The sequence below is a fragment of the Scyliorhinus torazame genome, chromosome 2 (genome assembly GCF_047496885.1).
Source record: "Scyliorhinus torazame isolate Kashiwa2021f chromosome 2, sScyTor2.1, whole genome shotgun sequence".
Lineage (NCBI taxonomy): Eukaryota > Metazoa > Chordata > Chondrichthyes > Carcharhiniformes > Scyliorhinidae > Scyliorhinus > Scyliorhinus torazame.
In genome coordinates this window covers 352,504,651-352,530,005 of record NC_092708.1, presented here as the reverse complement: position 1 = coordinate 352,530,005, position 25,355 = coordinate 352,504,651, and the positions used below count along the sequence as shown (strand labels likewise).

The 25,355-nt window shown below is 45.6% G+C and overlaps 1 protein-coding gene across 5 annotated transcripts in view; it reads right to left on the bottom strand.

The window, feature by feature from the left end:
• The window catches only part of spata7 (spermatogenesis associated 7), a 68,542-nt gene that overhangs the window by 31,449 nt on the left and 11,738 nt on the right, over nt 1-25,355 (bottom strand). For 4 of the 5 annotated variants that reach the window (XM_072491494.1, XM_072491512.1, XM_072491503.1 and 1 more), the window contains exons 3-4: nt 21,737-21,784; nt 10,177-10,301 (exon numbers count right to left, since the gene is read on the bottom strand). In XM_072491494.1, coding sequence (XP_072347595.1) covers nt 10,177-10,301; nt 21,737-21,784 — 173 coding nt within the window. The remainder of the gene's footprint in view (nt 1-10,176; nt 10,302-21,736; nt 21,785-25,355) is intronic. The other variant, XM_072491531.1, reaches the window with a different exon arrangement.

Genomic DNA, 25,355 nt, shown 5'->3' with positions numbered 1-25,355 from the left:
GACACTGCTCCATACAGTTAAAGGAATTGACCGATGCATGGTCATTCAAAGAATTTTCATTCAGGAAAATAAACTATAGTCCAACTAATGAGTAAAACACTTTTAAAGCATTCAAAATGGCTATTAGTTCACTTTGAATATTTTTCAAAGATGGAAAGCAGGGACAGGTCTGGGCATTTCAATATTCTTAGCAGTCATTTCATTGAAATCATGGTAATCCTCACAACTACCTGACAAGAAACCTAGCAATTGAAAACAATTGCGAACTTGAACAGCAATGAATGATGAAAGATTAAAATTGAAGACGTTTGGAGATTTGGAATCAATGCATGTTAGCAGGAGTTAATGCATTTGGAGTCAATGGATATGAGAGTAAAATTTTGAATGGCCTGAAGATTTTTAAAAAATCTTTATTATTGTCACAAGTAGGCTTACATCAACACTGCAATGAAGGTACTTTGAAAATCCCCTCGTCGCCACACTTCGGCGCCTGTTTGGGTACACTGAGGGAGAATTCAGAATATCCAATTCACCTAACAAGCACGTCTTTCGGGACTTGTGGAGGAAACCGGAGCAACAGAGGAAACCCATGCAGATACGGGGAGAAAGTGCAGACTCCACACAGACAGTGACCCAAGCCAGGAATTGAACCTGGGACTCTGGTGCTGTGAAGCAACAGTGCTAACCACTGTGCTGCCATTTACAGAAGGTGGAAGATAGGAAGCCAGCCAGGATTGCTTTGGCATAGTTGTATTTGAGTTATAGAAAGAATAATGGGGATGAGAGTTTGGCTGATGATGGATCAATGAGAGTTTGGCTCAAGATGGATTGGAACTTTAAGGGAAAAACAAAATGTTAGATAAAGCTTTGTGTGAAGAAATGTCAAGACAGGCTTTTACAGGCTTTTGGTAGCAAGCTGAAATCACTTGTTTTTGTAACAGACAAATTGCAGTAACGGCCTTGGGAAGGGTTGCGTTGTGCTTGAAAATAATCAGGTTAAAGTCCAACAGGTTTGTTTCGATGTCACTAGCTTTCGGAGCGCTGCTCCTTCCTCAGGTGAATGAAGAGGTCTGTTCCAGAAACACATATATAGACAAATTCAAAGATGCCAAACAATGCTCGGAATGCGAGCATTAGCAGGTGATTAAATCCTTACAGATCCAGAGATGGGGTAACCCCAGGTTAAAGAGGTGTGAATTGTCTCAAGCCAGGACAGTTGGTAGGATTTCGCAGGCCAGATGGTGGGGGATGAATGTAATGTGACATGAATCCCAGGTCCCGGTTGAGGCCGCACTCATGTGTGCGGAACTTGGCTATAAGTTTCTGCTCGGCGATTCTGCGGTGTCGCGGGTCCTGAAGGCCGCCTTGGAGAACGCTTACCCGGAGATCAGAGGCTGAATGCCCTTGACTGCTGAAGTGTTCCCCGACTGGAAGGGAACATTCCTGCCTGGTGATTGTTGCGCGATGTCCGTTCATTCGTTGTCGCAGCGTCTGCATGGTCTCGCCAATGTACCACGCTTCGGGACATCCTTTCCTGCAGCGTATGAGGTAGACAACGTTGGCCGAGTCGCACGAGTATGTACCGCGTACCTGGTGGGTGGTGTTCTCACGTGTAATAGTGGTATCCATGTCGATGATCTGGCACGTCTTGCAGAGATTACCATGACAGGGTTGTGTGGTGTCGTGGTCACTGTTCTGAAGACTGGGTAGTTTGCTGCAAACAATGGTTCGTTTGAGGTTGCGCGGTTGTTTGAAGGCAAGTAGTGGGGGTGTGGGGATGACCTTGGCAAGATGTTCATCGTCATCAATGACGTGTTGAAGGCTGTGAAGAAGATGACGTAGTTTCTCCGCTCCGGGGAAGTACTGGACGACGAAGGGTATTCTGTCGGTTGTGTCCCATGTTTGTCTTCTGAGGAGGTCGGTCCGGTTTTTCGCTGTGGCGCGTTGGAACTGTCGATCGATGAGTCGAGTGCCATATCCCGTTCGTACGAGGGCAATCTTTCAACGTCTGTAGATGTCTGTTACGCTCCTCCTCGTCTGAGCAGATCCTGTGTATACGGAGCGCTTGTCCATAGGGGATGGCTTCTTTAATGTGTTTAGGGTGGAATCTGGAGAAGTGGAGCATCATGAGGTTATCCGTGGGTTTGCGGTAAAGCGAAGTGCTGAGGTGACTGTCCTTGATGGAGACGAGTGTGTCCAAGAATGCAACTGATTTTGGAGAGTAGTCCATGGTGAGTCTGATGGTTGGATGGAACATATCCACTGAAACTTGACTATTTCAGCAGTCAAGGGCATTCAGCCTCTGATCTCCGGGTAAGCGTTCTCCAAGGCGGCCTTCAGGACCCGCGACACCGCAGAATCGCCGAGCAGAAACTTATAGCCAAGTTCCGCACACATGAGTGCGGCCTCAACCGGGACCTGGGATTCATGTCACATTACATTCATCCCCCACCATCTGGCCTGCGAAATCCTACCAACTGTCCTGGCTTGAGACAATTCACACCTCTTTAACCTGGGGTTACCCCATCTCTGGATCTGTAAAGATTTAATCACCTGCTAATGCTCGCATTCCGAGCATTGTTTGGCATCTTTGAATTTGTCTATATATGTGTTTCTGGAACAGACCTCTTCATTCACCTGAGGAAAGAGCAGCGCTCCGAAAGCTAGTGACATCGAAACAAACCTGTTGGACTTTAACCTGGTGTTGTAAGACTTCGTACTGTGCTCACCCCAGTCCAACGCCGGCATCTCCACATCTTGAAAATAATCATAATTAAGATAAAAGGCACAAATGGAATGCGAGGGAGCTGCCCTCAGAAATGAACCAAACATGTATAAATCCTGCTTTTAGATGTATTGATTTTGGCTTGCTGTTGTAACTCTCAAGAGACATAGTGGTCTTCGCCCCGGCCGAGAAATAAACATATGTTAAAGTAACGACGTGTTCGACTGATCATTTCATCCGGACTGGCAGCAAAGAATCCTCAGGGATTTCAGCAAGACATGAGCTGAGATAGCGGCAAATGTAGGTGATGTCTTTGTGATGCCAAGGATTTAAGAGTAAAAGCTTAGATTGGGGTTGAAAAAGACAAGGACCAGAATACAGTCCCCCTCTGGCAGGTTCTGAGGCAGGGCGGGGACACAAAATTGCACGGATGGGATTCCCTCTGGGATTTTGACACCTTGACCCAAATGTGATTTTATGGTGGCACGGGCAGGGCCTTGGACAGGAAGCTATCCCATGCTCCTTTTAAGGCCCTTTGAGTGGCCACTTAATGCCCACTTGAGGGCCTTTACCTGCCCACCCTCAAATTCTAGTCTTGCAGGTGCCTGATGACTGAGAGTGGGAAACTGAAAATGTTTCCATCCTTCATCACAGGCGGGAAGGTGAGGTTCCTCAATCGGAGGCTCTTTCAGACAGGGTGCATCCTCGTCTCAGGGACCAGAGAGCTCTACCCCACCCCTCATCCTTCCAACACCGAGATCGCAATGCTCCGGACTCTCCAGGGCATCTGCTACCCTCCCCTCACTGGGACTCTGTACTTACTTGAAGTGCAGTCCCGGGACTAAGGCTCAGACACGGCGTTGCAGTACCTCTTCCGGTCACTTCAGCGCCGTGACTGGAGGGGTTGGAGAGCTGTCGGCTCATCTGATTGGTTGACAGCTCTTTAAAGTGGGACTACAGTTCAAGGACGACAGAAGTTCCACCTCCTTCCAATCAACACTCAATGAGTCTAAAATGGCAGCGGGCCTATCTGAGGCAGCGGGGATGTGTGCCCTGCCGACTTCAGGATGATGGGCACAAATGCACACCATCCTGAAAATTCAGGCCAATGAGATTCCAAACAGTCTGTTTCAGATTGAGATAGTGGCCAGCAAGAGGGACGGAATTAGTCACAAGGTTACAGATTTTATATCAGGGTTTAAAGGCCAGGGCTTTGGTTTTCCCAGAATTAAATTGGGAGGAAATTGGAGTTCATCCAAGACTGCTGCTGTACAAGCTTTCTGGCAATAAAAGAGGACCAAGATAAATGGTGGAGCAGTAAATCTGAATTCTGTCAGCTTGTATGCACAGAATGCATTGGGGACAAGAGTGGAACTAAATTTTAAATGGAATTTCAGGCGCTGCTGGATGACATTGTATATACTGCCAATTATAACCAGCTTATAAACCGGACTAGTAATCCAGAGAAGCAGGATAATGCTCTGGGGATTCGAGCCCGAATTCCATTATGGCAGATAACGGAAACTGAATTTATTCAAAATCTGGAATTTTAAAAAATCCTAAAGTGCTCATTTGAAGGGTTGGTGCATACTCAAAGGGCAAGTGGTCTTCTCCTGCACTGTAGGGGTTCTATGGTTCTATGATGTCCACAAGACCATTGTCAATCATCATAAAAACCCATTTGGTTCAGTAACATCCTTTAGGGAAGGAATCTGCCATCCTTACCTGGTCTGGCCTACACATGGCTCTAGATCCACAGAAATATGGTTGACTTTTAAATGCCTCCTGAAATGGCCTAGTAGCTCACTCAAGGGAATTAGGAATGGGCAATAAATACTGGTTCAGCCAGCCAGCGCTGCCCATATCCTAGCAATGAATGAAAAAAAGCTACCGCAGAGGGAACATTCAAACACCCAAAGTGTTCTGCCACTCTGAGTATGAGGAACACTGGAGTCATGAAAAAAGGTAACATATGGGGAGAAGGCCAGTAGAATGCTTGCGCAGCAGCTTAGAAAACAGGAGGCAGCCAGGGAGATTGGGAAAGTAAAGGACAGGGATGGGAACCTGGTCGGAGATTAAGCTGAGATCAATAAGGCGTTTAAGGACTTCTACAGCAGGCTGTATGAGTCGGAACCCCCAGCTGGGCCGGAGGGAATTTGGTAATTCTTAGGGAGGCTGAGGTTCCCGAAGTTTGACGAAGAGTTGGTAGAAGGGCTGGGGGCCCCGATTGGGTTGGAAGAGATAGCAGAAGGGCTGAAGGCCATGCAGTCGGGTAAAGCCCTGGAACCGGACTGGTACCCAGTGGAGTTTTACAAAAAGTTCTCTGGGATACTGGGGTCACTGCTGATGAGGACATTTAAAGAGGCAAGGGATAGAGGGGGGGCTTCCCCGACGATGTCACAGGCCACTATCTCATTGATCCTGAAGCGGGATAAAGACCAGGAGCTGTAGAGAAGATAAAGTACGAGTTAAGGGGCTCAGCAGGGGAGTTTGAGAAAAGGTGGGGATGTTTGTGACCGTGTTTGAGGAGCTGTTCGTTGCAGGGGGGTGAGGGGATGAAAAAGGAGAACAATCCGTACAAACTGCTTGGTTGATTGTTGGGAAGAATGTTTCCCGGGGGTGTTTATTTGCTGTAAGCTACTTTGATACAAGTTTGAATAACATGAGTTTAACAAAAAAAAACGACCAGGAGCTATGCGGGTCCTACAGACCGATCTCCCTATTAAATGTAGACACCAAACTGTTGGCTAAGATCTTGTCCTCACGGATTGAAGACTGCGTTCCGGATGTGATTGGGGAGGACCAGATGGGATTTGTTAAGGGGAGGCAGTTGGCGGCCAACGCAAGAAGGCTGCTGAAAGTAATTATGATGCCCCCAGAGGGTAGGACGCAGAGGTAGTGGTCGCAATGGACGCAGAGAAGGCATCTGATCGGGTGGAATGGGATTTTCTGTGGCAGATACTGGGGCGGTTTGGATTTGGACGGGGCTTCATTGACTGGGTCAGGCTGCTGTCTCAGGCGCCCGTGGTGAGTGTTCGGACAAACAGGTTGACATCGGGCTATTTTTAGGCTGCACCGGGGGATGAGGCAGAGATGCCCCCTTTCCCCGCTGTTGTTCACACTAGCCATAGAGCCGCTGGCAATTGTGTTGAGAGCTTCAAGGGGCTGGAAGGGGCTGATCCTGGAAGAAATTGAGGATTCTGGGGGATTTTGGCCGGTTTTCAGGTTACAAATTGAACATGGGAAAAGCGAGATATTCGCAATCCAGGCAAGAGTGCAGGAGAGGCGATTGGGGGAGCTGCCGTTTAGAGCGGTGAAGCTTCCGGTACCTAGGCATCCGGGTGGCGTGGGAATGGGAACGGCGGCACAAGCTAAATCTGGCCAGACTAGTAGACCAAATGAAGGAGGATTTTCGAAGGTGGGAGGTGCTCCCGCTGTCATTGGCTGGGAGGGTACAGACAGTGAAAATGACGGTCTTCCCAAAATTCCTGTTTGCGTTTCAATGTCTCCCCATCTTTATTCCACGTTCCTTTTTTCAACGGGTCAACAAGGTGATCTCTGGCTTTATATGGACGGGCAAGTTAAAAAGTGGATGCTGGAGCGCAGCCGGGGGGGGGGAGAGAGAGAGAGAGGGCTGGCTAGCGCTGCCGAACTTTAGTAATGATTACTGGGTGGCGAATATAGCCATGATTAGGAAGTGGGTGATTGGGGGGGGCGGTCGATGTGGGAGCGAGTAGAAGCAGCATCATGTAAGGGCACTAGTTTGGAGGCGTTGGTAACGGCACCTCTGGCGTTCCTGCCGCCACGGTACTCCACCAGCCCCGATGGTTGCAGCCCTGAGAGTCTGGGCGCAATGGAGGAGACATGTGGGAGCATCAGTCTGGTCTCCAATCTGCAATAATCACGGGTTTGCCCCGGGGAGGCTACATGGAGGGTTCTGGAGATGGCAGAGAGCAGGGATCGAGAGGATGGGAGCTATGTTTATAGAGGGGAGCTTTCCCAGCCTGAGGGAGTTGAAGGATAAATTTGAATTGACGGGAGGGAACGGGTTTAGGTACCAGCAGGCGCGGGACTTCCTAGGCAGGTCTCAACCTTCCTGCTCCTACCACCAAGGGGATACAGGATAGAGTAGTTTCCAGAATGTGGGTGGGAGAAGGGACGATTTCAGATATTTATAAGGAACTCATGGGGTCAGAGGAAACACAGACCGAGGAGCTGAAACACAAATGGGAAGAGGAGTTAGGAGGAGAGACTGAGGACGGTCTCTGGGCGGACACGTTGAGCAGAGTCAAAGCATCCACATCATGTGCCAGGCTCAGCCTGATACAGTTCAAGGTCGTTCACCGGGCTCACATGACAGTGGCCCGGATGAGCAGGTTCTTTGGGGTAGAAGATAGGTGCGCAACGTGTGCGGGAGTACCAGCGAACCATGTCCACATGTTCTGGGCATGTCCGAAGCTTAGGGGATTCTGGCAGGGTTTGCGGATGTCATGTCCAAGGTCTTGAAAACAAGAGTGGCGCCGAGTGCAGAGGTGGTGATTTTCAGAGTGTCGGAAGACCCTGGAATCCAGGAGGAGAAAGAGGCAGACGTTCTGGCCTTTGCCTCTCTGGTGGCTCGGAGAGAGATATTATTAGTTTGGAGGGACACAAGCCCCCAAAGTCGGAGACCTGGCTAACTGACATGGTTAGCTTTCTCTGTCTGGAGAAAATCACGTTCGCCCGGAGAGGGTCAATGTTAGGGTTCGTCCGGAGGTGGCAGCCGTTCGTCAACTTCTTTGGGGAAAATTAACGGTTATTTGTATGTACACTGTTTCTTCTGTTATTGTTATAAAACCATAAATACCTCAATAAAATGTTTATATTAAAAAAATCAAAACGGAGAAAATTTATGGACTATTTTTAAAAATAAATTCACTGGATGTGGGCATAACCAGCAAGGCCAGCATTCATTGTCCATCCCTAATTACCCACGAGGTGTAGGTGTGGTGCTTTCTTCAACCGCTGCAATGCCTGTTTTGTAGGTACACCCACATGCTCTTAAAGAGGGAGTTCCAGGATATTGACTGAGCAAAGGAAATATTTCTAAATCAGGGTGGTATGTGACTTAGAAGGAACTGGCAGGTGATGGTGTTTATATTAACTTGCTAACCTTGTTCGTCAAGCCAGTAGAGTTCAGGAGTCATGAGATGTATTATCATAGAATTCACAGTACAGGAAGCCATTCGGCCTATCGAGTCAGCACCGGCCCTTGTAAAGAGCACCCTACTTAAGCCCACACCTCCACCCTATCACCGCAACCCCACCTAACCTTTTTGGACACTAAGGGCAATTTAGCATGGCCAATCCACCTAACCCGCACATATTTGGTCTGTGGGAGGAAACCGAAGCGCCCGGACGAAACCCACGCAGACACGGGGAGAATGTGCAAACTCCGCACAGACAATGGCCCAAGCTGGGAATCGAACCTGGGATCCTGGAGCTGTGAAGAAACAGTGCTAACCGCTGTGTTAACGTGCCGCCCCTGCATCTGTATCAAACTGCATCTTGTAGACAGCAACACCGCAGATACGAGGGAGGGAATTTTCAAGGTGGCTAGTCAGCTTTGTCCTGGATGGTTCTGAGTTTAGTTAGTGTTGTTGGGGCTGCACTCAATCAGGCTTTCCATCACACTCCTGACCTGTGCCTTGTAGATGGTGAAAAGGCTTTGGGAGTCAGGAGGTAAATCACTTGTCACAAAATACCCAGACTCTGACCCAATCTAGCCACAATATTTATGTGGCTGGTCTAATTAAGTTCCTGGTCAGTGCTGATCACCTCTTCTCCTCCCACAGATTGATGATGTTGGGGGATTCAGCAATGATAATGCCGTTGAATGTCGAGTTGTGGTTAGACTAACTGTTGGAGATAGTTCTTGCCAGGGATATATGTGGTACTAATGTTGATGATTTCAGGATCCATTGCTTTTGCAGTATCCAGCACACTCAACTATTTTTTGATATCATGTGGAATAAATGGAGTTGGCTGAAGACAGTCTTCTGTTAGTGTGGGAACCTCAGAAGGAAGTGGAGATGCACTATCCACACAGCACTTCTGGCTGAAGAGGATTGCAAATGTTTCAGCCTGGTCTTTTGCTCTCACATTCTGGACTTTGGCATCATGGTGCATGGAGATGTTTATTCAGTCTCCTCCTCCCGTTTAATTGTGCATCCCCATTCATGACAAGATGTGACAAGGGAAAATATTAGTTGTACTGTATGTAGCAAGATAACTGTTAAGGGGTTTAAAATGTTATATTTTGATTTTGTAGAAAATGTAATACTTCTGTTTTACAGGGAGGGTTTTGCAAATGTGAGATTTTATAAGCTGGTTATTTTTTAACATTCAAGGTAAAGTGGTGCAACAAAGAGAGTCAAGTGGTCTGGTATGAATTTTGCTCTACAATAAACCTGTGTGACTTTGTTACTATGGAGGTCGGGGGCCAGGCCGTGTGCTAATGAAATGCATGTACCAGGTTTAACATCTGAAAACAAAGGCAGAGGTAGGTGTTCTTGCTATTGCAGACTTTCTGCCTCAGACTTTGAACGGAAACAGAGAGACAACAGCAACTGCTACGAGCATCAGGGAAAAAGCCATTCTGTGTTAGCTACCAATCAGAATGTTAATGGCAGCTGATCCCCTTCGTCAAAGAGGGGGAACCAGAAGGAATTTAAGAACTCGGAAAGATTCACCCTGGCTTGACCAGGGAAGGAATCATTGAGGTGAGCGTGTTAAGGGTAGTGCCAAGGGGGGCTCTGGTGAGATGAGGGAGGGGGTTTATCCTCCTCCTTTGGAGATGGGCGTTCCCTTTATGTGTGGTGGGGGGAGGAAAGAGGGGAGAGCCCCGATGTCTGCAAGGTGGGGGTGGGGGTGTCCCGATTTTGGTGTTGTGGTGGGGGGTGCCCTGATGCTTCGGAGGGGAGGGGGGGTGGGCTTAAATTTAACTGAGTTTATGGCCGCCCCGATCTTAGAACCTCAGCTTTGCCGACATGTTTGGGTCTCACCCCTCCAGCCGGCTGTGAGATCCTGATCCAACACACACTATGCAAATTTGGGAAAATTGGACCCCTTGTCTTTCTAAACTTTTTCTTAAAATTTATATTTTATAATATTAATTTTTTATAATTGAAGGGAATACAAAATTCTGGTTTATTTTGGTGAAAAAATGGTAATCAAACTTGGTCCAAGAACCAATCCTCAATTTATAACATTGTTCTTATGGGAAAACTGGTTCCGACATACGACATTTTGACTTATCTTGTCATAGGTCTGAGGGACTACCTGTACTGAGTTATTTTGGCAAACTCAATAAGGGTTAGTATTTCTTTTAAACATAATTTTATATGGCTATCTATTGAGCAGTAAAACAAAATAACTCTGAAGGATCAATTAACATTCGTCATCAGTGAACATACCTGGATAGATTCTGTTACAGTTAAACTCCCACTGCTACCAGAGCTAGACCAAGATTCCGATCTGGCTGAGATTAATCCCCTTTGGTACTTGGTTTGTAGATTTTTCTTCTTCAGTTGGTCTTTGTCTTGAGAAAAGAAGCAATTTAAGATCAAATTGATTGTTTGTTATGTTTACATGTTCACTTCAAAAACACCTCAGAGATGTGAATTTGGAATAAAATCTGATGTACTGTGCCAGTCAAATTACTTGGCTCACTTCCGAGAGCAACCAGCCATGTTTTGTTGGCTGTAGCTGTCACAATGACAGTACCAAAGAATGGTATGACATCATATTTGCACCAGTAAACAAACTTAATATGGGCAGCCAGGACAAATAGACCACTTGTACAAGGTACCGCCATCATTCCTTCAAAACGCAAGGGCACCACAATATATGAAGTGTGTGAAAGCACACACTGATTGAGATTCCTGCACAAGTATTTTCTGATCAAATTCTGAAGAAATTTAAGCATTGCTGTATAAGTACCGCTAGCTAACCGATTGTGCCACTGGAGCACAAATTTTCACATTGCTGACCACGTGAAACAATACTTTGTCAAAGCAATCGACGCCAGGAGTAGAAATTGATCTTGGGCAGAGATGCAAAATGAGTATTATCATATTGTTATGGACGCCTTGTCAGACCTCAACAAAGGTTAAGATACTGAATTAAGACTGTGCAGAAAATAAATTGGGCTTTGTTATCTTATAAACAAAACTTTATGCAAAGAAAAGAAAACAATATTTAAACTTTAAAACTTTTCAGTTCTAACACTAACAGATATGTAGTTTCTTAACTTTAACAGACAAATTCCCATTAAACAACACTTGCCATTAAAGCCCAGCTCTTGTTCCACTTACACATCCAGGCAAAGGCAGCACTTTGATTTGGGAAGCAATCTTTCTTCTGTTAGGGACATCTCTTTCAGAATCCCTTTTCAAAGCATGCTCTCTCTGAGGCAGTTTGTCATGACATGTTCTACGACTGCTTACATCTTTTAGCAGCAGGCTTCATCACTTGACTGGCTGCTCGCCACAGCCTCATGCTTCCAGGTTTCCTGACTGTCCTGCTGGCTGTTCAACTCTTGTCTTTCACTCCTCAAAATAGCCTTTTCCCTGACTTCCCTCTGTGGCTTTTTCATGACTTCTTCGTTGGTTGCCTCCATGCTTCTCTCTTGCCTTTGTTCCCTGTTGTACCCTCAATAACGACGCTTAGAGAGTAAAACGGTAAAGAAGGCTTTAATAAGCTAAGAACTAGCCTGGTGCTGAGACGGGTGCTTACTGGGTGCCGCCCACAAAGTGGCCCCTTATATACGGCTCCCAGGTGGGTGGAGCCAGAGACGGAGTCCCCCAGGGTTCCAAGACCGGTCTTAAAGAGCACATCACCTTACATGATGACAAGGGTACAGTAGTACAGTAACCATTCATCACATTCCCAAAAGGATTTCTCTCTCTCTCTCTAAGCTCCTCCCATCCCTTCAAACAAAGATTCTTCCCAGAGGTGGTCAAACCTGAATTTATTCTCATTATTTGGCTGATAGCCAATTCCCATCTACACAAAAGGCCGGAGCTAGTCCATCCATATGCAACTAGATTTCCATTAATAGACCATTAGGTCCTCAGACTCTATTAATGTCTGGTCATGCAGGAATGTCTCAAAGGACAGTGGGTCTCTGATGAATCACATTATGCATTCCCTGATGAGTTTTTAAGTTTGAATGGGAGCATGTGACTCAGCCAGGTATAGGCGTATCCCTTTGACTCTGCTGCTATTTTTTCTTCATTCTGTTTAAATCTTTAAATTGTCTGCTTCATTTTTGGACCTTATTTCTAGACCCAAATATCTAATATCGCCCCATCATAATAATATCACTACCCATAATATGTCAGCCGATATTTAATTCCATTAAATACAGTAGAACTTAATATCCAGTGCTACATATAATGGGAAGCTGCTTAGATACCACTCATTTTGTGTCTTCAAGTCAATTTTTTATCCAACATGTTTAATGTATTGCTATAGACTGTACAATGGCATAATGCTTCCCCAGAAAAAAAGCCCAACATCCCCATTTTCCTCAAAATATTTAAACATTTCTGATATTCACAATAAACTGTGCATCAATGTCTTTTTGAAGGTACAATGCCCAAAACTGTGATTAATGTTCCAAATGAGACTTTACCAGTGGGGTAACTGTATCACAATAATGTTACATCATGCTCCTAGGTTGAACAAAGGATTAGATCTGAATGCACAGTATGCAAGCACCTCCAAAATCAGAGGAAAACTCCCTATTTCCAGAAAGCCAAATGCATATTCTACGGCTAGGCAGTACACAAGATCAATAAATATTCTAATGCATTATGTACATGGAAACTGCAAAGACAACTTCTAACACATAGTCACTGTAGTCTAGGTTACTCAGTGTAAATTCTTCCTATTGCTTTGTCTCATAAAATGGTGTCAGTCTCCCACAGAGCTAGGATTAGATGACACAAGGGTTCCCCACTGGCTCAATATCTTCTCCAAAAGATTTTGGTGCACAGTTGGGTTGCAGCAGTTGAAACAAACTGAAGCAAAGACATTTGGTGAAGTATATTCAGCTCTGTTTGAAGCAATCAAACTACTCGAGTGACTTATCAAGCTTGCAGATAAAAGAGAATAGACAACAGGGAAACTGAATCTCCATCTGATTGGGGAGATGGTTTAGCTTTAATGTCATCAGATAACAAATTGCTATGCTAAAAGCTAGTGCCTCTGATAACAGGTGGCATACCTGGAGATGCAGAAAGATCCGTCACCATCAAGGTAAGATTCCAGTTGTAAGAGCAATATAACTGCAAGGTACTACTCCAAAGTATTTGCAGGTGGGACTGATTATATCAAGATTCAACTAAGATAAATACTTGGAGTGAAATTATAAATTAGGTTGACAAATTAGAGTCACATGCCAAAGTGGAATTGGGCTGCAATGATCCCAAACTCATTTTGTGCACAATCATTTTAGCCAGCAGTGAGAAGATTACACCAGTTTGGGATGAATTCAAACTTTGATTTTAGAGGTGACAGGATAGTGTATAGGTTCTGGTGGTAAATAGCAATATTTCACCATAGAATTTGAATCATAGAACTGTACAGCACAAAAATACATCATTCAGCCCATCATTATGTGCCACCTATTTTGAAGATCAATCGGTTAGTCCTATTGATCTGATCTTTCCCATATCCCTGCATTTTTTTCTCCTTCAAATATTTATTCAGTTTCGAAGGCGACCATTGAATCGACATCCGCCACTCTAGAAAGCAGTGTGTTCTATTTTTTTTTAGATTTAGAGTACCCAATTCATTTTTTCCAATTAAGGGGCAATTTAGCATGGCCAATCCACCTAGCTTGCACATCTTTGGGTTGTGGGAAACACGGGGAGAATGTGTAAACTCCACACGGCAAGTGACCCAGAGCCTGAATAAACCTGGGACCACGGCGCTGTGATGCAGCAGTGCTAACCACTGTGCAACCATGCTGCCCGAAAGCAGTGTATTCCAGTGTATAAATGTTTATCCTCACGTTGCTCCTAGATTTTTAAAACATCAATCCCCTTAAATCGGTGGCCTCCTGATAGACGATTCAGCCACTGGAAACAATTTATCTTAATTATTTAAGCACCTCTATCAAATCTTTCCCTTCTCTGCATGAAATAAAACAACCCTGTTACTCCAGTCTATCCTTGTAACCATAACATCCACCAGGCCTGGAATCATTCTAGCAGATTTTTCCTGCATCCTCTCCAAAGCCTTCACGTTCGTTCTAAAGTGCGATGCCCAGAATTGGACACAGTAATCCATCTGGGGCTGATCTAGTTTTTTTATATAGATTTAGCATAACTTCCTAGTTTTTATATTATATGCCTCTGTTTATAAAGCCTAGGATCCCATATGCTTTGATAACTTCTTTGTTCATCTACCTTGCCATCTTCAAACACCTTTGCACAAACCATCCCCAGGTCTCTTTCTTCTTGCATTCTCTTTATAAATCACCTTTTATAGTGTACTGTGTCTCTTCATTATTTCAACTAAAATGAATCACTTACATCAGAGATCCGTGTTAGTATAGTGGTTAGTATCCCTGCCTGTCACACGAGAGACTGGGGTTCAATTCCACGATGGGGAGCTTTGAAGTTATAAGGGGAAGCAGTGGCATAGTGGTATTGTCACTTGACCAGTAATCCAGAGACCCAGAGTAATGTTCTGGGGACCCGGGTTTGAATCCCACCATTGCAGATGGTGAAATTTGATTTTAAAGTCTAATGATGGCCATGAAACCATTGTCGATTGTCATAATCTGGTTCAGTAATGCCCATTATGGAAGGAAATCTGCCATCCTTACCAGGTCTGGTCTACATGTGACTCCCGACCCACAGCAATGTGGTTGACTCTTAACTGCCCCTCAAAGGCAATTAGGGGTGGGCAATAAATGCTGACACAGCCAGTGACACCCACTTCCAATAAATGAAAAGAAAATCTGTTCCATCTGTTTTCTCCAATAGTATCTTATTATTATCCTCAATTTTTAGGTTTTCAAACTTCAAAATTGTGCCTTCAAGTCTAAAGCTAAATTTAAATTCTCAACTACTATGGTGGGATTTGAACTCCCATTCTTTGATTATTGGTTCAGGCTTATGGATTACTAAAATAGTAACATAACCACTACATTGCCATTCCACACATAGACTTGACAGCACAAAGTCAGGCCATTCTGTCCCACTGGTCTGTTCTGATGTTGATGTTTCACATAAGTCTCCTCCCACTCTAATAGCCTCTTCTCACATTACCTACACATCCTCGATTCCCTTCTCACTTGTGTATGCATCAAATTTCCCTTGAAATGTGTCAATACTGTTTGCTTCAAATGGCAGAGAAGGATTGTCACTGCTCTGAGTGAATAAATAATAGTGATATTATTCTTTATTATATTTATGTCTCTTTTTTTCTTGACACACCTACAAGTGGATACAGTTTTTCCATGTGCACCCCATCAAACGCCCTTCAAACTTCTAAAGATCCCCATCAGGAATCTTTGAAGTGTTCTCTTCAGGTCTTTCAGATGAGACTTTAAACTGAGGCCTTATCTGCGCACTCATTTAGATGCAAAAGGTCCCATGAGACTTTTTCAAAGAAGAGCAGGAGAGTTATCCAGAGTGTCCTGGCTAATATGTATCCCTCAATCAGCATCACTGAAACAGATTATCTGGTCATTGACTCACGGTTGCTTGTGGGAGCCTGCAATTGAACACATTGCTGCCACATTTCCAGCAATACAACCTCAAAAGTACTTTATTGGCTATTAAGTGGTTTGGGACATGAAGGGAGATATTTAACTTGGGTCTCTCTTTCTTTTCAAGAGAGAAAAGCCCTAGTCTGCTCAGTCTTTCCTAATAGCTGCATCCTCCAATTCTTTGCTGAGCAGAGATTTGAAGAAAATTCAATCTATTGTCTCATTTTCAAAGCGACACACTATTTCATTAGGAATAAAACATACTACTACAAACAGTAATTGCATTTGAATTGAATGCCCATCGACTGGAGTTTGGCAATGATTGCAACAAATTTATAAATCAATTACAAAGCCAAACCAAAGTCTTGGAAGCAAAAAACTGAGACACCTCAATGGCTATTAATGTGCTTCAGCTGAAGAAATCTGCTACCATAATTTCCTTTATCATCTTCAAAATAGCAAATGGATCCAACATTTATTAATTTTTTAAAACCCTGGGCGAGATTCTCCACTCCCGCGCCGGTTGGGAGAATCGCCTGGGCCGCCAAAATTTCCCGGGACGCCGGTCCAACGCCCTCCCGATTCTCCCAAGCGGCGGGAACGGCCCGGTTGAGTTCCGCGGGCCGCAGGCCGGAGACACCCAAAATGGCGATTCACCGGCATCCCCGCTATTCTCAGGCCCAGATGGGCCGAGGGCCAGGCCAAAACGGCGGGTTCCCCCCGGCGCCGTCCACACCTGGTCGCTGCCGTCGTGAACAGTGCGTGAACGCTGGGGGGGGGCGGCCTGCGGGGGCGGGGGGGGGGGGGGGGGAGATCCTGCACCGGGGATACCTCAAATGTGGGGTGGCCCGCGATTGGTGCCCACCGATCGTCGGGCCGTCCTCTCTGAAGGAGGACCTCCTTCCTTCCGCGGCCCCGCAAGATCCATCCGCCATCTTCTTGCGGGGCGGACTTAGAGAGGACGGCAACCACGCATGCGCGGGTTGGCGCCGGCCAACCCACGCATGCACTGATGACGCCAGTTATGTGGCGCCGGCTGCATCATCTATGCGGCGCCGCCTTTACGCGGGCGACAAGGTCTGGCGCGTGTAGATGACGCGACCCCGATCCTAGCCCATTGTCAGGGCCTGAATCGTTCGGGATCGGGGCCGTTTCGCGCGGACACTTCGGCGCGGGAGTGGAGAATCCCGCCCTATATTTCAGCAAACAGCTTTAGCAGCAAAATAGGTCTCTGCCAATAACTACATATGAGTTTCTGGTGCAATTTGAAATATATATACTGTGTTAATTCATATTTATGCTGCACTTTCTTTTAAGCAAAATCTCTGATTATTTTTTACGCAGTCTAGGGAAGACTAAATGCTTGGGTGGAACCTGAAAATTGTGGCATCAATGTTAAACATTAACAACTTGCATTTATCAACACAGGAAAACACCTCAGGACACTTCACAGAAGTGTAATCAGACAAGAATTGAAACTGAGCCACAGAAAGAAATATTGGGAGGCCTGACTAAAATCTTGTTCAAAGAGGTAGGTTTTTAAAATAATCTTTTGAAGGAGAAATGAGGTGGGAAGAGGGTGATGTTAGACATCAGTGTTCAAGGAAAGCGGAGTTCTCAGAGGGAAGTAGGATTGCAAACCGTTATAGAGGCAGGGCTAGGTGACAACACAATGTGCTCTGAACAAATGTTTGAGAATTTTAAACTTGAGGTGTTGACAGATCCAAAAGCAATGCTTCTCAGTGACTGGGACATGCTCTGCAGTGCCTCAGCCATGCTTACTTTCATCTCGGGGAGCTCCACAGAGCCTCGGCCATGCCCATCTGAGAACAGTATGACCAAGAGAACTGGCCAGCAGTGCAGGAAGGTCAACAATCTACACCATGCAGCATGAGTGAGTAGACACCAACGCCCCCCGCCCCCAGGGAGCATCCTCCCCTCACCTTCACACACTCTCCCACAACTGAACCACACGTGTGGCTAACGATGCCCCTTCTGTGTCTCCACAGGAAAATCTCACACACAATCAGCTGGAGAGGTGCCAGACCAGCAGAGGGGTGCCAGACATAAGAATCCCCACCTCCTTCGAGGGCTGGGCTCTTGAGGTGACCGGTGTGGCCGAGGACAGATCGGTCACCCACGCAGAGGCTGGCGGACACCGCAGAGGTGAGTAACCACCAGGCTGTCAAACGTGAGCAGAGATGCCTTACAGACTGACTCATCCCTTCCACTGACCACATGTCCATTCTCCTGTCCATTCATCCTCCAGCCGACGGCACCGGCCCATCTCGGGTGGCCCACACTCCTAACTCTGAGGAGAGCTCCGTAAATGCCACTGTGGTCGCAGCAAAGCTGTCATCCCCACCCTCCACCAGCGCAGATACACACACACACTCAGTCGTTCCAGTGAGAACAAACAGAGTTTATTCAACCTCTCCTCATAGCTAATGCCCTCCATACCAGGCAACATCCCGGTAAATCTCTTCTGCACCATCTTTAAAGCCTCCACATCCTTCTGGTAGTGTGGCGACCAGAATTGAACACGATACTCCATCCAAGTGTGGCCCAACTAAGGTTCTATACAGCTGCAACATGACTTGCCAATTTTTATACTCAGTGCCCCGGCCAATGAAGGCAAGCATGCCGTATGCCTTCTTGACTACCTTCTCCACCCGTGTTGCCCCTTTCAGTGACCTGTGGTCCTGTACACGTAGATCTCCCTGACTGTCAATACTCTTGAGGGTTCTACCATTCACTGTATATTCCCTACGTGTATTAGACCTTCCAAAATGCATTACCTCACATTTGTCCAGATTAAACTCCATCTGCCATCTCTCCACCCAAGTCTCAGAAGATCTAAATCCTGCTGTATCCTCTGACAGTCCTCATCGCTATCCGCAATACACCAACCTTTGTGTATCCGCAAACTTACGAATCAGACCAGTTACATTTTCCTCCAAATCATTTATATATACTACGAACAGCAAAGGTCCCAACACTGATCCCTGCGGAGCACCACTAGTCACAGCCTCCAATCAGAAAAGCACCCTTCCATTGCTACTCTCTGCCTTCTATGACCTAGCCAGTTCTGAATCCATCTTGCCAGCTAACCTCTGATCCCGTGTGACTTCACCTTTTGTACCAGTCTGCCATGAGGGACCTTGTCAAAGGCCTTAGTGAAGTCCATATAGACAACATCCACTGCCCTGCCTGCATCAATCATTTTTGTGACCTCCTCGAAAAACTCTATCAAGTTAGTGAGACACTACCTCCCCTTCACAAAACCACGCTGCCGTGCTAGTGCAGGCCGATGCAAGGTTTTTCACAAATTATCTCAGCTTAACTGTGAGCAACTTCAGAAGATTCACTGACGTAGCTGCAGAAATAAGCAAACATATTGGAAAATGGTGGGTTAGTTTGCACTTCATTTATCTGAAGTAACAGTGAAGGCAAATAACTGATACAGATGATGGGGAAAACAGGATAGATTATAAAATGAAAACCATAAAATGTTAATATCTTCAATACACTTAACTTTTGTTTTGAAACATAATAGCTGCAACGAGCCATTAAAATATTATTTTCCCCAAGTGATTCAAGTTAGATTTGGTTTCACAACCAAATGAAGCAAACACAAATTAAAAATATTTTTAAAACATGCATAACTGTAGACACATTTTTTTAAATGAATTGTTTGCATCTCTCCAAATTGCACCTCTCTTCTTTAGAAGACACTAACTTAGAATCCCTACAGTACAGAAGGAGGCCATTTGGCCCATCGAGTCTGCACCGACCTTTGGAAAGAGCACCCTACTTAAGCCCACACCTCCACCGAAGCCCAGTAACCCCACCTAAACCCAAGAGGAAATTTAGCGTGGCCAAGCCACCTAGCCTGCACATCTTTGGACTGTAGGAGGAAACCGGAGCACCCGGAGGAAACCCACGCAGACACGGAGAGAAAGTGCAAACTCCACACAGTCATCCGAGGTTGGAATTGAACCCGACAACCTGGAACTGTGAGGCAGCAGTGCTAACCAATGTGCTGCCCCTTGTTGAGGTATGGTTCCACACGCTTGTGCTGCCCCTTGGAACAGCATTCAAAAGGCCATTCCTAATGGGTCAGCCTTTACTAGGAATGTAATTCAACTCGAGGATCATGGTGGCAGGAAGCCACCCCCATTCAATCTCCACTTGATGTATGTGTGCACTTTTCAGCAGAAATACTCAATTATTACCAGAAATATTAACGCTGGTTTGTTTTTTCTTTCCTAGCCAAGAGTAGCAGGGGCTGATTGATCTCAGCAATTCATGGAGTAGATACGTTTTACCCAACACAGGACCACACTGGAAGAGGGTATTCACTGTTGTATGTAATCAAAAGACCCTCAGATGTAGGGCAAAGATCAGCAGTCAAAGTATATTTTTGGCATTTTTATCTCAAACATTGGTAAATACAAAATCATTATAAGGGGAATCTCACCTTTGTTATTGATAGAAAATCAACAAGTGTATAATCTAAGTTTAAAAAATATACATTTCTAATGTTTAAGGCTATTATTCTTACGAGATTGTTGAGGCATTGGATGATGGAATGGGGAGAGGGACAAGTGAGGGTTGGGATGAGGGGGTTTAGCATGGTCAGCACTAAACTGCTTCCTCGTAGTGCTAGATTGAAGAAGAAGATGAGCACTGCCCCCTTTTTTCAGCATTAGCTACCATATTCTGGTAAGTGTTCACAAACACAGTGGAAAGTGTTGAAACATTTAACTATCTTCAGCCTATGAAAGCTGGACGAATATGGGGCCGGGGGGATGTGACAAGTAGAGCGGGCTGGAATTTTAAATATATATGAGCACAAGTGAATACCCAGTTAAATGCCCACCTCCTGAATAAGATATAGAATTAACCCTGGGGCTAATAATCAAGCCTTGCTAGTGATGCTCTCATCCCATAAATGAATAAAGAATAAGAAAAATGTTATAACGTGTTATCCCTATAAATCCAGCACATATCTGCAAAGGTATAACCGGATAAAGGAATAGTATATTATCATTAATCATTCCTTGTTTAATAAATATTTTATTCTTTTGTTAAATGTTTATCGACAGTCATGTGGCTCTGTTCATCCACGTCTCTAAACAAAAAAATAAAAGTTGGGATCTATCAAGCCGGGTTCCATCCTGGGATCTGATTGTCCAGTAGTAAGGGCTGGTTTAGCTCAGTGGGCTAGACAGCTGGTTTGTAATGCAGAACAAGGCCAGCAGCGCAGGTTCAATTCCTGTACCAGCTTACCCGAACAGGTGCCAGAATGTGGCGACTAGGGACTTTTCACAGTAACTTCATACTTGTGACAATTAAAGGTCATTGTTATTATTAACATCAGCTGAGATCGAAACATTACCCATTACTCCCATTACTGTACAGAAAGATGAGAAAATAGTTTTTTTCTAAATAATCTGTATTGTCACCTTACATTAAATATATATGAGCACAAGTGAATACCCAGTTAAATGCCCACCTCCTGAATACGATATAGAATTAACTTAACACTGGCTTACATTAACTTAACACTGAAATGAAGTTACTGTGAAAAACCCCTAGTCGCCAAATTCCGGCACCTATTCGGGTACACAGAGGGAGAATTCCAGAACATCCAAATGACTTAACAGCACATCTTTCGGAACTTGTGGGAGGAAATCGGAGCACCTGGAGGAAACCCATGCAGACACAGGGAGAACGTGCAGACTCTGCACAGACAGTGACCCATGCCAGGAATCAAACCTGGGGCCCTGGCGCTGTGAAGCAACAGTGCTATCCACTGTGCTATCGTGCCGCCTGTAATTGATAGGCATGTTCGGAATTATAAGAAATTTTGGTGAGATAAATCAAGAAAAACAATTTACACTGGTTGGTAGTACAGAAATTCACCAAAAGTGCAAAGAAAGAAATTAGGAGAACATTTCTTTTTTAATGCAACCAATAGTACATGGAGTGCCCGAACAGAAATAATGATGAAAATAGATCCATAAAACTTTCAAAGTGGAAATGGATAGATATTTTAAAATGAAAATTTTAAAATGCTATGGGAAAATTAGGACCAAGCGTACTGCTCTTTCATAGTGTTGGCGCAGGCATGATGCACCAAATGGTTGCCCTCTGCAATGCTACAATTTTCAGTGGGAATATTTGTGTGTTTATTCTATGTCATATTTTTCAATGATTTCACTTATAATAAAAGAATTACTTACATTTTACACTTAACAGCATGCTTTTTGGAACAGAACAATCCACTGAAGCTGAAAGAATAAAAAATGTAATTAATTTTCAAAAGAGAGATAAGTTTTCAGTAGCAAAATCTTCAAATTACATAGTGTCTACACCATAGAAGCAGGTCATTCACCTCCACTGTTCTATACCGCCATCTACCCTCCATCTACACAAGTTACCTTCCACCCTTCCTCATTTAGCCCTATTGGTATACATGTCTTTTCTTTTATCCCACAAGTGTTCATCTAGCTTGACAGCAAAGTGCAAAGTGCTCATACAGCAAAGATGACTAAAATACATTTCCCTCCTACAGATGCCTTTCTTTTCATTTCAGAATCAGCAGTATTTCACTTTTATTAGTGTTTAGTTTGCTGACACTTTTGTGGGCAATTGTGCTCTTCTTATACACAATTTCAATAAAACTCAACAGAAGCTCAAGGAACAACACTTAATTTTTTGATTAGATACTTTACAACCTCAACACTGAATTCAGCAATGTCAGAATATGCATTCTTAAGCTTTACCAGTCTGTAGAAAAGTCATTGACTTGAACCATTTGTTAATTGCTTGTTAATTATGTTTAATTGTGTACGTAAAGTAAAAAGTAAACCCGAAGATCACCACACCTCAGGCAACGTTGAGAAGGTGGGGCCTTCCCTTTCCACCCCCCAAATGTGGCATTTAATCTTGCCAGCTCAAACAAATGATTCCTGCAGATAGGGGCCTACCTTGACACTGTCCCTGGCTTCAAATGCTGACAGCTTTGCCCCCGTATCTTCAAAGTGGAGACAACCACCGGGTTTGAAGTATATTCCGCCGGCACGAACAGCAGACACGCCATCGCCAGCGCCTCCAAGCTGGACCCTCTGCATGACCCCGACTCCATCTGCATTCAGGTAGCCTCCTGTTTGCCACACCACCCCAACACCTTCTCCAAATTGGCCACCCAACAACCAACACCACCCCCCCCCCCCGTCTTTCTCTTTCGAAGAACCCCCTCCAAATTCAAGGAGACCTCCCCGCCCGTATAAAGCCCCCTACAAGCTGCTGCAAATGCTGAAAAAAAACACTTCGGCGGACGATTGGGAGGCATTGAAATAAAAACAGGAATCGCGGCAAGATGTTCATCTTATTGCATTGAACACGGCCCAACAACGACAGCTGCAAAACGATAGCTCCACTGAACTGTATCAAACGTTCTTTCTGTGTCCATTGAGACTATCATCTCTGGTTCCGGTCCCACCACTGGGATGAGAACTACATTAAGTAGCCGTCTCACATTGGCCGACAATTTCCTGCCCTTCACAAAACCCGTTTAATCCTCCTCCACTACCTCTGGGAGACGGGGTTCCAACCTCGACGCTAAGACGTTAGCCAAAATATTTGCATCTAAGCTGAACAACAAAATTGGGCGATATGACCCACACTTCATGGGGTACTTATCCTTCTTCAGGAGGAGGGTGATAGACGCCTGCCTCAGCGTCTCCAGGAGAGAACTCAGCATGACAGTGAATCATTGAACATCCCTAACACCAATGGGGCCAACTGATCCGCGAACGTTTTGTAGAATTCTACCGGGAACCCATCCATCCCCGGCACCTTCCCCGACTGCATCTTCCCTAAAGCGATTCGAACTTCCTCTAGCCCCAATGGCGCTACCAACTCCTACCGCCAATCCTCACCCACCTGTGGGAACTCCAAACCCTCCAGAAACTCTATCATCTCCCACCTCTCCTCTGGTGGCTCCGGCCTATACAGACCCTCATAAAAGGTTTGAAACACTCCATTCACCTTTTCTGGGCAGAAACCAACCCACCCCCCGCCCCCGGCTCCCTTACCTGCACAATCTTCTTAGTCGCTTCCTGTCACCTTAACTGGCGAGCCAGAAGGCGACTAGCCTTCTCCTCATATTCATACACCATCCCCTTTAAGCACCTCAGCTGGCGTATCGCCCGACCTGTGGACTTGCAGCTTCTTCCTGCGTGCCCCCTGGCGCCGGGTCACTCGCATATTCTCGGTCCACTCCCAGAATCTCACCTACCAGCTCCTGACTCTCCTTCATGGTCTCCCTATCCAAATATGCTTTATACGAGATGATCTCCTCCCTAATCACAGCCTTTAATGCCTCCCAAGGTGGAGGGCGAGACCATTCCATTCTCATTCAATTCCACAAAGAGACCTTCACACAAAACTCAATATCAGCTAACAGTCCTACTTCGAGCCTCCATCCCGTGTGCTGCGCCCGACCTGCCCCCAACACCAAGTCCACCAAGTGCAGCGCGTAATCAGAAATAACCACCACCGGGTACTCCATAACAATAAAGTTGATCCTCGAGTACACCTTATGTGCAGGGAAAACAATGAAAACTCCTTACTCCCCCGGTGTGTAAAGCCCCACGGCTTGGCACCTCCTGTCTCATCCATGAATGTGGCCAGCACCCTCGCCACCCCCAAAGGAGTTATCGACATCAGCCTGGAGCAATCCAGCTTCGAACCTAACATACAGTTAAAATCCCCCCTAAAATCAATTGGTGCATGTCTAACTCCAGTATTGCAGCCAGTAACCATCCCATAAACTTGACATCGTCCCACTTCGGGACATACACATTCACTAAAATCATGGCTTTCCCCTCCAGTGTATCCATAGCCATCATGTACATATCCCCCTGATCAACTAGAACCGTTCCCCCACCCCTAGGCTTGCAGACCTCACCCAACTCCACCTCCCCACTAACCAAACAAACAACTAGACCCATTGTGCCCCACCCAACATGGCCCAATGGGTCGCAGCTTTTCCCCCCTCTCCACTCCCACTCACTAGCTACCTCTTCCCCTTCCCTTTAGTGAGGTGCCCCCACCAGGATCCCACTACAATTCTCCCCTAAAGAGAAAAACAACCACCTAATCCTTCCTCCCCCACTCCCCCCAAAAATGTCTAATCCCGAACGCCACTCACAAGCTTCGCTCCCCTCCAAAAAACATGTCAGTCCCTCCTTCCATCAGCCCTAACCTTCAAAAACACAAGAACATAATAAAGAGAGGCACTTTACAAACACTCTACACTCTACAAACAGCCCATATAGTCCCCAACAGTCCTCCTCAGACCGGTCCTAGCTTATTCTCCCGGATGAAGGCCTCCGCCAGCTCCGGTGTTGAATCCATTGTGACCCGCAGACAAGTTGGGTACATCATTCCGTAATGGACTACTTTACTATAAAACATCTTCACCTTGTTGAAGACCTCTTTGCCAGCTCAGTTCCAATATCCTAGTACATTCGAACTGTATGCCCATCCCAGTCAATGTTGCAGCTCCTTTTCGCCCACTCCAAGACCCTCTCCCTCCTCTGATAATTGTGAAACATTGGCTTGTTCGGCCATGGCATCTGCCGGAGCTCCCGATGAGCTCTATCCAACTCCGGAGGGGCAAACCCCTTATCCCCTCCCGCCAGCCGAGAAAACATCTCAGAGAAGTACTCGGTCGGCTTTGAGCCCTCCACTCCCTCCGGCAGCCCCACCACCCTGAGATTCAACTACCTCGATCTGTTTTCAAGATCCTCCACCTTCAGCCTCAGACTCTTGTTGCTGGCCACCACGAGCAGC